This window comes from Bicyclus anynana, chromosome 1, assembly GCF_947172395.1.
Source record: "Bicyclus anynana chromosome 1, ilBicAnyn1.1, whole genome shotgun sequence".
Taxonomy (NCBI): domain Eukaryota; kingdom Metazoa; phylum Arthropoda; class Insecta; order Lepidoptera; family Nymphalidae; genus Bicyclus; species Bicyclus anynana.
In genome coordinates this window covers 7,411,467-7,427,600 of record NC_069083.1, presented here as the reverse complement: position 1 = coordinate 7,427,600, position 16,134 = coordinate 7,411,467, and the positions used below count along the sequence as shown (strand labels likewise).

The 16,134-nt window shown below is 37.5% G+C and overlaps 1 protein-coding gene across 1 annotated transcript in view; it reads right to left on the bottom strand.

The window, feature by feature from the left end:
- The window catches only part of LOC112051076 (putative phosphoenolpyruvate synthase), a 21,925-nt gene extending 5,797 nt beyond the window's left edge, over nucleotides 1-16,128 (bottom strand). Inside the window, exons 1-15 of the mRNA XM_052883596.1 lie at nucleotides 15,862-16,128; nucleotides 13,083-13,337; nucleotides 12,478-12,646; nucleotides 11,515-11,625; nucleotides 10,768-11,010; nucleotides 10,199-10,326; nucleotides 9,090-9,254; nucleotides 8,133-8,311; nucleotides 7,429-7,577; nucleotides 6,649-6,785; nucleotides 4,204-4,345; nucleotides 3,274-3,421; nucleotides 2,181-2,447; nucleotides 1,153-1,434; nucleotides 348-512 (exon numbers count right to left, since the gene is read on the bottom strand). Of these exons, the coding sequence (XP_052739556.1) occupies nucleotides 348-512; nucleotides 1,153-1,434; nucleotides 2,181-2,447; nucleotides 3,274-3,421; nucleotides 4,204-4,345; nucleotides 6,649-6,785; nucleotides 7,429-7,577; nucleotides 8,133-8,311; nucleotides 9,090-9,254; nucleotides 10,199-10,326; nucleotides 10,768-11,010; nucleotides 11,515-11,625; nucleotides 12,478-12,646; nucleotides 13,083-13,337; nucleotides 15,862-15,973 (2,652 nt within the window). The 5' untranslated portion in view covers nucleotides 15,974-16,128. The remainder of the gene's footprint in view (nucleotides 1-347; nucleotides 513-1,152; nucleotides 1,435-2,180; nucleotides 2,448-3,273; nucleotides 3,422-4,203; nucleotides 4,346-6,648; nucleotides 6,786-7,428; nucleotides 7,578-8,132; nucleotides 8,312-9,089; nucleotides 9,255-10,198; nucleotides 10,327-10,767; nucleotides 11,011-11,514; nucleotides 11,626-12,477; nucleotides 12,647-13,082; nucleotides 13,338-15,861) is intronic.
- Nucleotides 16,129-16,134: the final 6 nt, after the last annotated feature.

The following is a 16,134-nucleotide window of genomic DNA, read 5'->3' as shown; positions in this document are numbered from 1 at the left end:
AGTTACGAGGGTTCCAAATGAGCCTTGTTCGGAGATGAGCCTACAGCAAAACCACTACAGCCAGCAGGGTGATTTTTTGAAAATATCTTAAAAGAAAGAAAATCTCAATAGTCGACCCAGTGAATAGTGAATTTACCCAAAGTACCTATCTAATCATTATTCGTAAATGAAGCTTTTTAACCGATTTCAAAAAGGTTCTCAAGTTGATTGGTTGGTTGATGTTTTTTATGTATGGACCTCGGTTACTCGAGGACGCCTGAATCGATTTGGAAAATTCTCGTTTTGTTTAAAAGGTTTAATTTATTAATATTTTTTTTACATTCAAAATTAATTCTAAATTTACATACCTTTATCATATCCAAAATAGCAAACAACTTGTCCGTAACCAGAGGCGGCCTTCTGTTTAGTGCTGTTTGGTGTATAGCGTCGTCCGCCACCTTGTGCCCGTGGACAGACATTTCCAACATGCGTATGCTAATGTCGATCTCTTTAGTTATACGTCGATACATCGACTGTGGGATAAAAAATGGTATTAATTTTATAATACCATACCATCATACCATTTCAATAATTAATGTTATTTGTATATGTGGTGTATTTATTTCTACTGAAAAATAACATTGTTTCATATGCATTTTAAGAAATTAAATATCACGCGTCTCTAACGATGAGGAAATCTACATACCTGAGAATTTTCTTAATTATCTCGTATGTGTGTGTCACCCGCATTGGCATATTTGGCTTAACCCCTCTCATTCTGTGAGGAGACTCAAGCTCAGCAGTGCCCCGAATATGGGTTGATAATTATGATTTAGCAAACAAATAATGAAATCAATTCGAGAGTAGTTAAGTAAGTATGTGTGTTTTTAATTTAACGACACGGTGGTAGGTGTAACCATCCATTGTATTAGCCATGGGTCTCAGATGCTAGTTGACCTTGACTGTGATCTATTTTGATAGAGGGCAATCCAGTTAATGATAACAACGGACTATTGGAATGAATTAAAAAGTAAACTCTACTCTACTACTACTACCTCTTAAGAGGTTTTTTCGCAACATCATAAAAAAATGTGTGTAACCTTTTCTCAAGACAATTTCTTATAACTTACATTGTCTTTTTTTATCTCATTATAATGTATTCCTATAACTTACATTGTATGATGAAATAGCGCAACGATGATGAGTGATAACAACATTTTTATCATAACCATCACCGTTTGCTAACATCAAGGTGGCAAGGCCTCTTTCCAGAGGGCGGTACACCATGTCGTGAGTCAGAGGAGTGATGGGCTTGGGGAGGACCTCTCCGGTGTTCGCGAAGGTGATAAGCTCGTCGTCCGACATTATCGGAAAGTCCAATTCATGCAATAACTCCTCTTCTGTCCATCTATCCAGAGACGTGATTGGTCGTGCTTGGAGTAGAAATATATTGTCCTGCGAATTATGATACAAATGTAACAATATGTAGTTTGTTGGTTTATCCTAAGGATTGTTTTCTTTTAGATCTAAACCCTGATACATGTTAGCACCATTTAGTCATGCAATCACTTTATTCTCAAGGCATCACCCAATTGGACTATTTATTCTTCATCAAGGTCGTGATCTAAACAAAGCTCGGCGGCGGGCATGTTGAATGTGTGTCAGTGAGAAGTATACCGTAATCACTAACTACCAAATCTAGTTAGCGCTCTTTGGAATACTGTAATTTTTTCCAGTGCAGTTCCATTAAATATAACAATAGTATTAGCCTTATCAGAAAGCTCAAAGTCATTCCGGGCGATGGAGCGAGCTATGCTTGGAGTTTCTCTGCGTGATCGAATCAGTAATGAGGAGATCCGCAGAAGAATTAGTCACCGAAATAGCTCACCGAGTCGGGAAGCGCTGAAGTGGCAATGGGCAAGTCACAGAGTTCTAAGAGCCGATGGACGTTGGGGTCCCAAGGTACTGGAATGGCGACCCCAAACCGAAAAGCGCAGTGTTGGTCGACCCACCACTAGATGGACTTAGGATATCAAGTAGGTTGCAGAGAGCCGCTGGATGCTGGCGGCTCGAGACTGTTGTGCTTGGAAGTCTATGCAAGAGGCCTATGTCCAGCAGTGCACGTCTATCAACTAATAATGATGATGATGTCAGTAAAAAATCCAAATTAGTTTGTTTAAGCAATAAAATAGTATTCTTACGTCATTGATTGCCCATTCTATATCTCTACCCGCACCCCAAAGTGTCTCTTGCGATACAGCGATCTGTGCCAGCCTCAATATCTCCGCTTCCGACAGACAAGCTTTGATCCGATCAGTCTCTGGTACACTTTCCGAACCAATACCATCACTAGTTGTGGTCACTCGGTGAGATTTCAAGCCCAGTAGGATTTTGTCCATCGATAGTGTGTTATCCAATCCACGTCTCACGATTATCGTGTCCGGTTCTACTGATCCGGATACCACGCTCTGTAAATCAATGAATATATCTGAACGTTTTGCTAATACACTTTTCTAAGTTCTTCCTTCCATTGTAGGTTAGGCAATGCTAAAATGCTAATAAAAAGATAATCTTATCGAAAATTTAAACATCCCCACTAGACACTTTTGGGTAACATAACACTTAGGTAAATTTTGTTGTGTATTAACAAAATAATCATCAATCAAAAGCACAGTTAAAGTTGAGCTCAATTTCAGGCAAATACAATTAAACGATATTTTTTATACTTTTTTTTATTGTTTACAAGTTAGCCCTTGACTACAATCTCACCTGATGGTAAGTAATGATGCAATCTAAGATGGAAGCGGGCTAAATTGTTAGGAGGAGGATGAAAATCCACACCCCTTTCGGTTTCTATACGACATCGTACCGAAACGCTAAATCGCTTGGCGCTACATCTTTGTCTGAAGGGTGGTAACTAACCACGGCCGAAGCCTCCCACCAGCCAGACCTGGACTAATGAAGAAAGTCATGTAAAACCACCGTGAATTCCACTGCGATACAGAGGCCGCACTTTTAGTGATAAAGATGATTGATTGGAGGCTTTTGTCTTCACACAAGAAGTATGTAAAGGTAATATACATTATATTGAAGAACGATTTCAAAACAGCTACGGTTAGGTTTATTGCCAGCTCTTCTCAGCAGTACCTGCATTCTGAACCGGTGGTAGAGTCAAACTTGACGTTTTAAACGTGCTTATAATAAACTAAGCCTCCTTAAAAAGATTTTTTTTAATTTTTGATTTGATTTAACAGTCTCTATCTAGGCTAGGCTCTATGTGTTCCGTACACTGACCTCCCCCAAGCCGTAGTTGGCAGTGATGAGGATCCTGGCAGGGTCGCCGTGCAGCGGGTGGCGGGTGAACAGGACGCCGGCTGCGCGCGGCGCCACCAGCGCCTGCACCACCACGCCGCCGCCGCACATACACGGCTGACCGTTCTGCCTTCACACAACAAAACAACTTAATCTAGACTCCGTGCCACGCAAGAAGTCCCGCGGCTAAAACTGGAACTAAACAAATGATAATAAGTCCGCCATTACCAAATGACAACGAGCGCGACATTAGCGCCGCGTCTACGGGACTTGTGTCGTGGCGCGGAGTTTACTACTACTCAATCTCATCATCATCATTAACAACTTCTGACCTTAAACCAATTACAGAAGGACCAGTATCGCACTATAATTTACGAACAGTATTGTCTGTGAATTTTTTGAGGGGACGAGGTAAACTCACACTCCGAAAATATTTAACACCAATAAATATATCCTGTGTTACACTACACACAACTAAAACTTTAAATCGTAATACACGAATTAACACAATGAAACGTCGATTTTATAGACACAGTTTGTATACAGTGATCATATGGTTTTGACAGAGGGGTAACTTTAGCGAGGCAGGTCCTATAGAAGGTGATTGGTCTGAGCCTCTGAATCACCTTTAGAAATAATTAGCGAGGCTGGTCCTATGGTACTGGTGGGTATGGTAAAAAGGTGGAGGTGCATTTCCTGGACATCCGAATCGAAGGCATAGTCACAGAGGATAAAATAGGGTATATAAGTCATTGACGACGTACGATGTAGCTTGCATTCTTACACCAATGGGTATAAGAATTTTTGGAAGTTAAAACAAACAAACAAACATTAAGATTTATAAAATTAATTAGTATGCTGTAATTTTTATGTACAGGTTTAGATACTACATAATTCCGGAGGTCACCTTACCTGCGATAATAAGCGCTCGTGAATGCAAACATGGACGCCCAGCACCTCTGAACGGCGCGTATGACGTCATCGTCACTGACACAGCCCAATACAGTTTCATTCTGTCCCGCCGCCGACAACGCTTCGCTATCTTCTCCGATAGCTATCGTTAAAGAATAGTCTATTTAATAGTCTAGTTGACACTTTTTTAAAATGGTCATAAATAGTTCTACTAGAATGACTTTTTTTTTCATATTTTTTCGAGACGTGATTACATAGGTATACATATTATATTTTATTGACAATACGAGCCAAAACGCCTATCGGTTATCATGGTGTATAATGTCAACCGTTTCATGACGTCACTATAACAAATCCCTTACAAACGGAGCGTTTGACAAAAATATTAAATAACAATTAATTTGACGTTTAGTACAACGAGTACATTGTGACGTCACAAAATGGACGACATCGTTTTTGACGCTTGGAAAATTTGGAAAAATACGTGATTTTTAAATGAAGTTTTATAAGAAAAAAATTTTAATAAAAAAAATTCAACCGACTTCCAACTCAAAAATTAACCTAAACTAAAAAGCAAAAAATAACATCTTACCTATGTGCTACCTTCTGATCAGTTTGAAGGCGGTGCCAAGCCAGTGATGTTTTAATTCAAGCCGTTTAAATTACACAATTTCTGTGGTTCTTTCAGAAACGGCTTTAATTAAAACATGTCACTGGATTAGCACCGCCTTCAAACTGATCAGAAGGTAGCACATAGGTAAGATGTTATTTTTTGCTTTTTAGTTTAGGTTAATTTTTGAGTTGGAAGTCGGTTGAATTTTTTTTATTAAAATTTTTATTTTTTAATTTTTAGTGTTAGCACACCTACTGAGTGTGAACAAAAATTAATGAGCAATTAGTTGAAACGTTACTTTCTTATGATAAGTATCTATAAGTCCTACAATCCCAATTTTAAAAATACTACCTTAACTAATATAAAAAAATTCACTCCATCTTTATCCGCACGTAATATGAATATTCAGAAAAACGTGAAAGGTAACTGTCCTCCGTCTTCATCACCAGACCCCCTGTGCAGTCACAATCGATATGGGTGGAAAGTTCTCATCAATATAAAATTTATCAAATCCAAACACAAGGTAGCTACTGTGAACCGTCGAGGAGTTCCCTTAACTCTCCTTCATCTCCATCACCAGACCCCTAATACAGTCACAATCTATCCAGGTGGAAAGTTCTCATCAATACAAAATTATCAAGTCAAAACACAAGGTAGCTACTGTGAACCGTCGAGGAGTTCCCTTAACTATCCTTCATCTTCATCACCAGACCCCTAATACAGTCACAACCCATCTAGGTGGAAAGTTCTCATCAATACAAATGTATCAAGTCCAAACACAAGGTAGCTACTGTGAACCGTTGAGTAGTTCTCTTAACTCTCCTTCGTCTTCATCATCAGACCCTTAATACAGTCACAACCCATCTAGGTGGAAAGTTCTCATCAATACAAATAAGTCAAGTCCAAACAAAAGGTACCTGCTGTAAATCGTTGACGAGTTCCATCGTCTGTGTATCGGCTCCATCATCAGACCAACTCCAGACCTTCATAAAATTGTAGTGGTTTAAAATACCTTATGGAAACACTAACAAACGCACTAGCCGTCTTTACGATTTTCGAAAGTTCCCTCGATTTCTCCAGGATGCCATGATCAGATCCTGACATGAAAAAAATGGGACCACCCTGGAATCAAACCCTTCAAAACAAAAAAAGAATTTTCAAAATCGGTTTACAAATGACGGAATTATCGCTGGACATACATAAAAAAAAAAAAAAAAAAAAAAAAAAAAAAAAAAAAAAAAAAAACATACATACAGCCGAACGTAGAACCTCCTCCTTTTTGGAAGTCGGTTAAAAAACTTATATTACTTTCATATCGATATATTTCGGACCGTTATTCCATGTAGGTAGTACACGAATTTAATATTGTTTATATGAAATTTGATATGAGTCAACTACCCTATTATTTAATTTAAAAAAACAATAATCATAGTCACTATAAGCCTATTTTAATGGCTCACTACAAGACCAGCTGATCTATTCACTAACATTGCTCTATTAACCACCGAAACAAAATTAACATCAAAGCAAGAACAACAGCATTTTCGTTTAACGCAAAGCCTATTGATAACGAAAATCACAATAGCAAACACAGTATTAATTTTAACATTTAGCATTAAAGTAATAGAGAATATGAAATCACGTTTCATAAGAGTTACTCAAAATTTCGTGTATATCCACTATAGGCCTAACTCCTTATAAAAGATTAGATATAGAGCTTAAACCTAGCATAATACGAGTTGGCGTGATTCTTCTCTTTATACTTATTCGTTACAAAATATCCAAGATACATTAAAATACATAATAATAAACTCCGTAACAATATAACGTACCTGAGGATCTTACAGCAAATCGTAACTGTGTTCCATACATTTTGTCCGTCGCTCTTTTCCTTAGATCATTCAAATGTACTAATATTTCGTCTTTCACGTCTTCAACTATATCAGTTGTTATAAATAAGTTGACTGTTCTGAAACACATAAATTATGTACAAAAGAAGAAGAATACTTTATTGTACACAAAAATAAATAAAAACATTAAAAATGATTAATTGAAAGACTTGGTCACTAACTATTGGGTTTCAGTAGGCGGCTCAAAGTCACTTTAAAAGATGGAGCGAACTATACCAGTTTATCTGCGTAATCGAATCAGAAACGAAGAGATTCAAGTTATTAACATAATGAGTTGCAAAACTGAAGTGTCAATAGGCGGGGTACATATAGTTTGAAGACCCGAAGAAGATTGCGACACAAGGTGCTAGAATCGCAATAGATTTCCATTTGTATATTTTAGGTACATTAGCATTTATGAAGACTTAAGAGTTCTCATTGAAAAGTACAACCGGAAATTCGTCACCACGTTTGAGGCTTTAAGAGAAATAGGAAAGACTTCAGTATTCAGTATCAACCTTTATTAATAACACCTGATGGAATTAAATATTCCCAAAGCTCTTCAAAAAGTTTTAAGCTTAGGGCAGCGGACGGGGCGGGTTACTTGATTATTGAAATTACTAGACATTTTGTTTCAAAATTCTCAAGAACGAATATGTAGGCGTGGTGGTCTGCGTGTCGAATTGTTACAGATCTTGGAGAAGGACGTTTAAAAGTACTAACATTTCACACTTTTCCTTAAAAATGCTTTCTGTGTAATCCTCATTTGCTCTCTCGATTTCAGAAATAGCATCTGTCAGCTTGGCATTTCGTTCCAGTTGTTTGTTTAGAGCTTTACTAGTCACGCAAAATCCGGGCGGGACACAGTAACCCTGAAAGAAACGTTGCTGTTTTAATAACTCCTTTTTACTTGATCCACTTTAGTACCTAGTAAGTGATTGTATACATCAAATATCAAATTCAAGACACTTTATCGAGTAAATTGGGATTATGATTTTTTTGAAGTGCCATAACTTTTGTTTCTTCACCATAATTTTACACTATACCTATCACTAATCCGTGATCATAATGACTAACTATGAAAAATATCTACCTAACTACATAATGTTATCCTACAAATTTTGTCTACGTCCTAAAATTACATCTATACCTACTAAAATTATAAAGCTAAAGAGTTTGTTTGTTTGTTTGAACGCGCAATCTCAGGAACTACTGGTCCTATTTAAAAACTCTTTCAGTGTTAGATAGCCCATTTATCAAGGCAGGCTATAGGCTATATTATTATACCCGTATTCCTACGGGAACGGGAACTCACTCGGGTGAAACCGGCGTCAGCTAGTATCTAATAAGTATCAGCATGAAAGGAAAATCTACAATTATTTAGCATAGACACTTAATACCTACCTACTTAGTAATAATATATCTACCTCTTTATGTTGGACAGAAGCCAGAAGAGCTAATGAGGCACCCTTCCCTCCGACGTAGTCAGTGCAGGCAGCGGCCCTCGACTCAAAAGGCAGACAGTAATCCACGTCGCCTGAATCTTGCTTATCGAGCCACTTTAATGTGGGCATTGGAATGACATCTGGTATCGCTGATTTGGTATCTGCAATCATCAAATTATAGCTGTGACCAGAAGGCTGGCCTATATTTAGCATAGAGAATTAGTACCTATTGCCATACAACGTAGCAATACTTCCCAGCCTTCTGGGCACTTTACCAATGAACATCGATTCGGACGAATTCTACGACGCCCGAGACTTTATAAATTTAATGTTATTATTTTTATAATATGTAGTTAATATATTAGCTGTAGGGATTTAATATAGTATTTACTTCATTAATAGAATAAAGCGGAAGAATTAAAAAAAATTATATCATAATTATTCACAATTTTGCAAAATAACGCGTGACACCAATAACATTCGTCTTTTCCCTTCAACTAAATGAAAGTTCTCGTGGTAGACATGCAACAGTGCAATGGACGCGGAAGTGAGTTTCTTGCCGGCTCTTCTCAGCAGAATCAGAAGCAGAATGGACGGGGACAAACTGAAGTGAAGTGTTTTTCTTGTTAGTTCTTCTCAGCAGAACCTGCCTTCCGAACCGGTGACAAGATTCACTATAGCAGGAGCCAAACTTTAAATTTCAAGAGTGCTTGTAAACTAAGCCTATACAAGACCTTGACTTTTTCAAGGTCTTGTATAGACCGGAAGAAAAATGGCAAACCGATAGCTTATGTTGGTTTGATGGGTTTGAAGCTACTTAGTACACTCTCATCTAAATTGAAAAACTAGAAAACTATAATAGTATAGAAGAATATAATATAGGCGATACAAAAAAAACTTTATTAAATTGTCATTCGTTATGATAAATGTAGCTCCTACCTAATATGTCATATCCAAGCTCAAGGAGTCCAGTGCCATGTTCGCCGCTAATTTCGACAGCAAAGTTCCGGTACACTTGTTCTTGGTTATGTGGAACGCCACTGAACGTTCGCCAATCATCTTTGTTAATCCGAAGTATCAACTTGAAAGTACGACTGTCAGATGCTGTAAATACATATCATCTTTATTAGTTTAACTTGGAGATAACAAAATACGATATAAATTTCACGTTGCTCTTGGTTATCCTGTGTGACTTCGGATCATAAGGTCAAGTCCTGGGTCAGGCTATGAATTTAAGCTTTTCTTTCTTCCGAGAAACTCTTAGCCTTGTTTTTAGAAGTTGGTGGTCTTACACCGACACCTTGGGAGAGTATGTAGAGCCGTCAATCCCGGTCATTAATATTTGATAATAATCGTTAGAGTCACACATTATCTTAATATATAAATGGGAAGAAGAAAACAACGGGTCATTGATCACAAAATCTCGAAAACCGCCTGACATACAAAGATGAAATTTGACAGGGGGGTTGTCTATACTCGTAGTTACAAGGTGTCCGCTAAGAACGGATTTTGCGATAGGGCCGGATTATAGAGGTCCAAGGGCGGACGAAGTCGCGGACGTTTGCTAGACACTATATATTCTCTCTCCTTTAGGAACGCAGGCCTAGTGTAGGCTGATAATGATGATGGTAAAGTTAAAATCATGTCTTAAAATAAACGCTATGAAGTCCCAAAAATTTGGCGACGAAAAAATTGCTCTATACTTCCAACGTAACCTGGAGCTGGATTTCAACAAACGACGACGCATTCGTTTTCAACGTGTCTCTTTTGGACTACGTCGAAGTTCACAGGAAACGCCCTAAGAAAGAGGTTTCGTGCTACTTTGATCTTCGGCTCATATAACAGAACTGGTAGATCTTTCGCATTAGCCCAAGCTACCCGGTGAAGGTGATGCTGAGGCAAACCTATTATTAACGAGGCCATAAAATATGCTTATCTTTGACACATAATAGGCCTTACAACTAGTACTTGGATAATTAATGTAGCTTTTTACTCGAAATTTTTAGGGGATCTGTATTACCTACATGAATGTTATGATAAAAACTCACTGCTAACATTTATGGTGTAAGTGTCCGGTACTCGATCGGCACTCTCGCAGAAATCCGACAAAACTAAATCTGTGGACGTTATACTTTTCAACATGAAATTGGGATATCTCACACATCCTGAAATGCACCTGTAAATTAACACATTCATTTTCAGATTGTAGAAAAGAAAAAAAAAGTTTTTAGATGACTATTGATGTAACCGTTAGTTGAGAGACCCATAGGTAAGAGTAGAGTGTATTCTGTATTGTGACAGAAACTGAATACGATGGTTTTCCATGACAACCAAGTAGCATTTAAAATAAGCCATAAAAGCTTCAAAGAAAACTACCAGATTTGAGAAAAAGGCAAATATCACATAATTATTTATTTAAAACTAGTACTTAGCAGAACCTTGCGGTTTTACCCGTGGGAAAGCGGAATATTAAAATATATCCTATATAACTCCCTGATAATGTATGTATATTCAATTCGTGAAAGAATTTTTCAAATCGACCCAGGAGTTTTGAGTTTATTCACTACATACAAAAATACAAATCGTTCCTCTTAGTTTATGAAATTATTATACATACTGAGTAAAGTTCTTATAATACGACAAGCCACGGATTTGAACCGCAGTCCCATCGCTCGTCGTAGCTGTGATATTGACCGCGCGCCTCAGCTCTGCGCCACCAAGAGACCAGCTGCGCTCCTTCGTGCCGCGTACACGGAGGTATTCGCTTTTGTCTGCGGCACCGTTGGCGTCAAACGACTGAAAGCGCCCTTGCAGTGTCCCCCATTGCATCCAACTACCAGCGCCTTCGTCGCATTTGTTCCTTGAAACAATAATGTCATTCATCTAAGTACTCATGATCTACTACAGGATCAGGCCTCTCTTGCCTCCCTAAATTTTAACGGTAATGATCGGCACCAACAGCCGTTAACGTTCTGTCGGAGGCACGGCTACAGAAACATGAGGCACTGAAAAGGTCGTTCGTCGTTATCAACCCATATTCGAGTCACTGCTCAGGTCGAGTCTCTTCTCAGAATGAGAGGGGTTAAGCCAATAGTCCACCACGCTGGCCCAATGCGGATTGGCACACACGCAGGGAATTATGAAAATTCTCTGGTATGCAGGTTTCCTCACGATGTTTTCCTTCACCGTTTGAGACACGTGATATTTAATTTCTTAAAATGCACACAACTGAAAAGTTGGCATGCCCCGAACCGGATTCAAACCCACATCCTCCGGAATCAGAGGCAGAGGTCATATCAATAGTAAAGTACTACTTTCAATATATGTATGTATAATATTAGGTATCCAGATAAGAAATAATTACAGCATCTGCGGCCAACTGCTATCCCGCCAAGGTTCCAGAGCCAAAGTTTCCGCGGCGAGCTCAACACTCCAGTCCTCTGGGTGACGCTCCACTCGGGCTGCTGACGCCCATCTGAAATAATTACCAAATTGTATTTATTAATGTTTACTTCCTGTCTAAATTCAAGAAGAATTCTAATGGCAGTCGTCCACAGATCCGCATCGTAGGTATGTATCGGACGCATCGCATTAAACGGATTTTAGTATTCTTTGTCATACAAGTGCGTCCACTGAACCGCATCGTAGTTACGGATCGCATCAAATGGATTTAATTATCAACCGTAAAATTGGAAATCCGTTTGATGCGATGCGTCTGTTACATATGATGCGGATATGTGGACGCCAGAAATACTTCTATCTGATGGCAAAAACTCATGATCATGAGTTCTTTGATTACCGTTTCAGGCTATTAAACAAAAGAAAGCCTTTTCTAATCAAGGTTTCCTGTCTTGAACTTCTCAGAGCCTGATGTTATAGGAAGTTTGCGGTATTTTGTATTGTAACTAATTTCTTTTCTGTTACCATACCGTCCCATTACACCGCTGTTTGCGTTAACAACAAAATGTGTCCTATGAACGCTGTGTGATGTTGGTCAGCACAAGTCAGACGATTGTATTCCTACATTTAAATGTAGACTCAAACCATTAAAATTAATTGAATGGCTTAGAGCGAAGTCCCGTACCTACTAGTCCTTTCACTCGCGCTTAAAATCGACAAAATAGGGAACCGCTCCCTATTTTGTCGATTTGGGCAAAAACGAACGGCATGAAATGCAACGTGGATTGTGGCGGACCTGTAAGACTTGATGGGAATTGGGAATGTCTCGGAATCGACGTTCTTGAAGGGTTAGTTTATAACAAAGGGAAATACAGGATGTAATACTTTAGAAGTAAAATACAAAATAAGCTGTTGAAAATAATCTTACATTACATTTAGCTTGACATGTTGGGTGACCCCGTCGTTGACTCGTGTCAGTAACCCGTTGTAGAGAACCCTCAGGTTTGCCTGTTCTTCTAATATATGTATCTTTAATCCGCCGGCGCTCCATCCGTTTTTAGTGTGTATCCATTCAGCCGTGGCTGTTTCAGGATGTTCTGTCAAAGAATAATCTTTTGCTTTTCAACTTGATTTTAAATGTAGGTAATTGGAGTAATACATGAACAGATGAAAAAAAAAATTCAGGATTTAAAGAACAATATTTTTGTAAAAATATTCTCCCAAAAAATGTGCCAACCCGAATTTGTTACTCAGGTAGGTACCTACACTTGTTTCGAGATGCACATTTGCACATATAAAATATGTAGCAGGCAACACGGACTCCCGAATGGCATTAAACGGCTGAGTGATTTTGATTCGCTGTAGTTTTAAAATTTTAGAATTTAGACTTACTGCATCATCACTTACCATCAGCTGATATTGTAGTCAAGGGCTAACTTGTAAAGAACAAAAAAAAAATGCGAGATTTGAACAGACGTAACGCATATTATTATAGCCATAGAAAAAAATACATAGGTAATTGTAAATACTTACGTGGCAATTTATATTTGGCGCCATCTTGTAGTCGAAGATACAATACAACTTCGGCAAAATTTTTTCGACCACACAAATGCCGTATCCTCAACAGAACAGACGACCCGTCGGAAGCTGTAGCTCGCAGAGTTATATCATCGTAGCCTTGCTTCTGGTCCTTGAGAGGTGCTTCGCTGAGTTTTCGTGAAGGCAATTTAGTCTTCCAACGTTTTACAGTAAAACGAGCCAAGATTAATTTCAGAAGATAATTCCATCCTGTGAAAAAAACAACATAAATTATAACTAAACTAAAAGGTACAGGAGACGATGATCTACATCGTCTCCTGTACCTTATTCCACTTAGGTGGGCTCGGCAAAATATGTAAATTTCCTCCATTCATCTCTATTACTCAACTCTCGTCAACTCATCTTAATACATTTTTACATACATATCCTCTTTCACACACTCCAACCATCTCTTCTTCGGTCTTCCTCTCCTGTTGTGTCCTTCCACTTGCAATTTCAACATTCTTCTGGTAGGTACCTAACATGTATATAACCTATATACATGTTAATACCAAGCTAACCTTTTACCTCCTCAATTTTTCTGTCACTGACGCCACCTTCAGACTTCCTCTTATATACGAATTTGTTATTTTATCCATTCTCTTACTATCCGTCTCTTTTACCGCCCAACATTCTGATCTGTATAGCATAACAGGTCTTACGACCGTTTTGTATATTTTACGCTTAAATTTAAGAAACTAAATTATACCTAATCCCAAATTATACCATACATCCTAAATTATACCATATATACTTAAATAAGATGCTAAATTGCCTTGTACTTAGATGCTGAGATAATAACCTATTCATTGTGTAGATGTTAATTATTAGGTATGAAGGAAAAAACAGACAATAAATAAAACTAGCTACAGAGCTACTAGTTAATTAACTGCATATGTATTCTAATTGCGTAGTTTTAAGATGCACAAGTTTCCTTACTCTACAGGATGTCCCGCAATTAATTGATAAAACGCAAATGGTAGATGCACCACTAAACATTCAAATTCAAGATGTTTCCGTTTTAGGGATGATGACAGATTTTTAAATTGTATATAAATTAAGAGTACGCCCCATACAAAATGGTACGAATTTATGACGTCGTAGGCAATTAATGATCGTTAGATTTGTATGGGCGTTTAAACAAAATTAGTAATATCTTTGTTATTTCTGATAGGATTCGGAAACTTGGGTGGATATTCAAAAACTTGAGGCACGTTGCGTCTAAAAAAATTTTAATTACCATTTATTTAGCATTGGCTCAATCAGTTATGTCCTATTGCATGCCTGCCTGGGGTGGCGCATCTAAAACAAGATTTCTGGAACTAGAGCGAGCCCAGCGTTCTCTCCTAAAAATCATGCTCTTCAAGCCATATATGTTCCCTACTACGCAATTGTACTCTATTGCTGGATTACTCTCGGTTAGGAAGCTATATGTTTTGAATATGGTCCTAAAAAAGCATTTATCGCTAACTTTTAAGCCTACTACTAAAAGAAATAGATATATTGTTGCAAAAACAGAACGCACTAGAACCGCTTTTGCTCGAAAGCAATATTTTTCGCAATCCAATTATTTATATAACATAATTAACAGAAAACTAAATATATATCCATTAAATTTATACACTTGCAAAAAAGTATTAAAAGAATTCTTAATAACACAAAATTATGAAGAAGTTGAATCTCTACTGAAGAATATTACATAATACGAGTACAAGAATAACATAACACAACACACACACACACACACACACACACACATACACACACGCACACACACACACACGCACACACACCCATACACATGTTTTTAGTTTTATTTATACCTACCCACTATGATTAATTTTAAATATGTTTCATTACGGCTTGTTATGGAAGAGCGGAGCCTTCTGTCACAGGAGTGTACAACTCTTAAAAGAAGACTCTAGCCTTTAATTATTTGTTATTCGATTGATGTTACTGAAATAAACTATTTTAATTTTTTTATTCTGCGTTTATGTTTATAGTTCAAATATTAAAAAATGTCACATTGAATGTAAGGAAGCTAACTGGAACTGTATGAATTTTCATCCAATTACGATAAAATATTTTTAGTGGATTTTGAAATTTTATAATCTAATTTATTTTGCAAATATCCAGTCAATCTTTGCTTTTTATGTATAAATTAGTTAACATTGACCTTATTTACCCGAATGTATCATAAAAATCAATATACCTACTTATTCAAACCTAGTCATCATCCCTATTTGTTTTTAAGTTGTACTTGCTTTTAAGTTACCTCTATATTTAGATGAACGATTAATACGGTATAATATTAGGGGTTGGTGTAAGTGGTTTTCAAAAAGAAATTGGTATAACTCTCATTAGCATTATAAACTTACTTCGAAAGAGATTGAACTTTGTTCATAATCATAATTATTATATTTCACAGATTAGTGATAGGTACATACAGATAGTACTAGCGGATCCGGTCAAGCTTCACTTTGACTCATTCTCTGCCCCTATCCTACCCAACCCCACCCCTACCCTAAAAAAACTCTCCGTATGAACCATTCTTGTACTTCAAGAAGTATTTTAAAAAAAGAATTAGCGAAATTGGTTGAGCCGTTCTCGAGATTTGCGCTTAGGAAGATTCAAGATTCATTTTTATATTATAGATCTACGATGTACTTATATTATATATGTATTGGTAGTAGGTATTCTGTAAGATACAAGATAGAAACGTACAAGTACTCACCCGGTTCTCTATAATGTCCTTTCGTTTTCGCCGGCTTCCTTAAGAACATCAAGTAAAACACCACAGCGCTAGTAAATACGCCCGCTTGGAGTAATACATCGAACAAATCCATTGAATACTATTGTCAGTACAAGTTAAGTCACGTGAAACGTTTTTACAAATTAATTGATCTTTAGATAGCTCGATATAATGGACACATCTGTGCTCACTACAAACAACTACACTCCCGGAGCGGATGTTTCGTAATGATTATATGTCAAGGACTGTACTCGC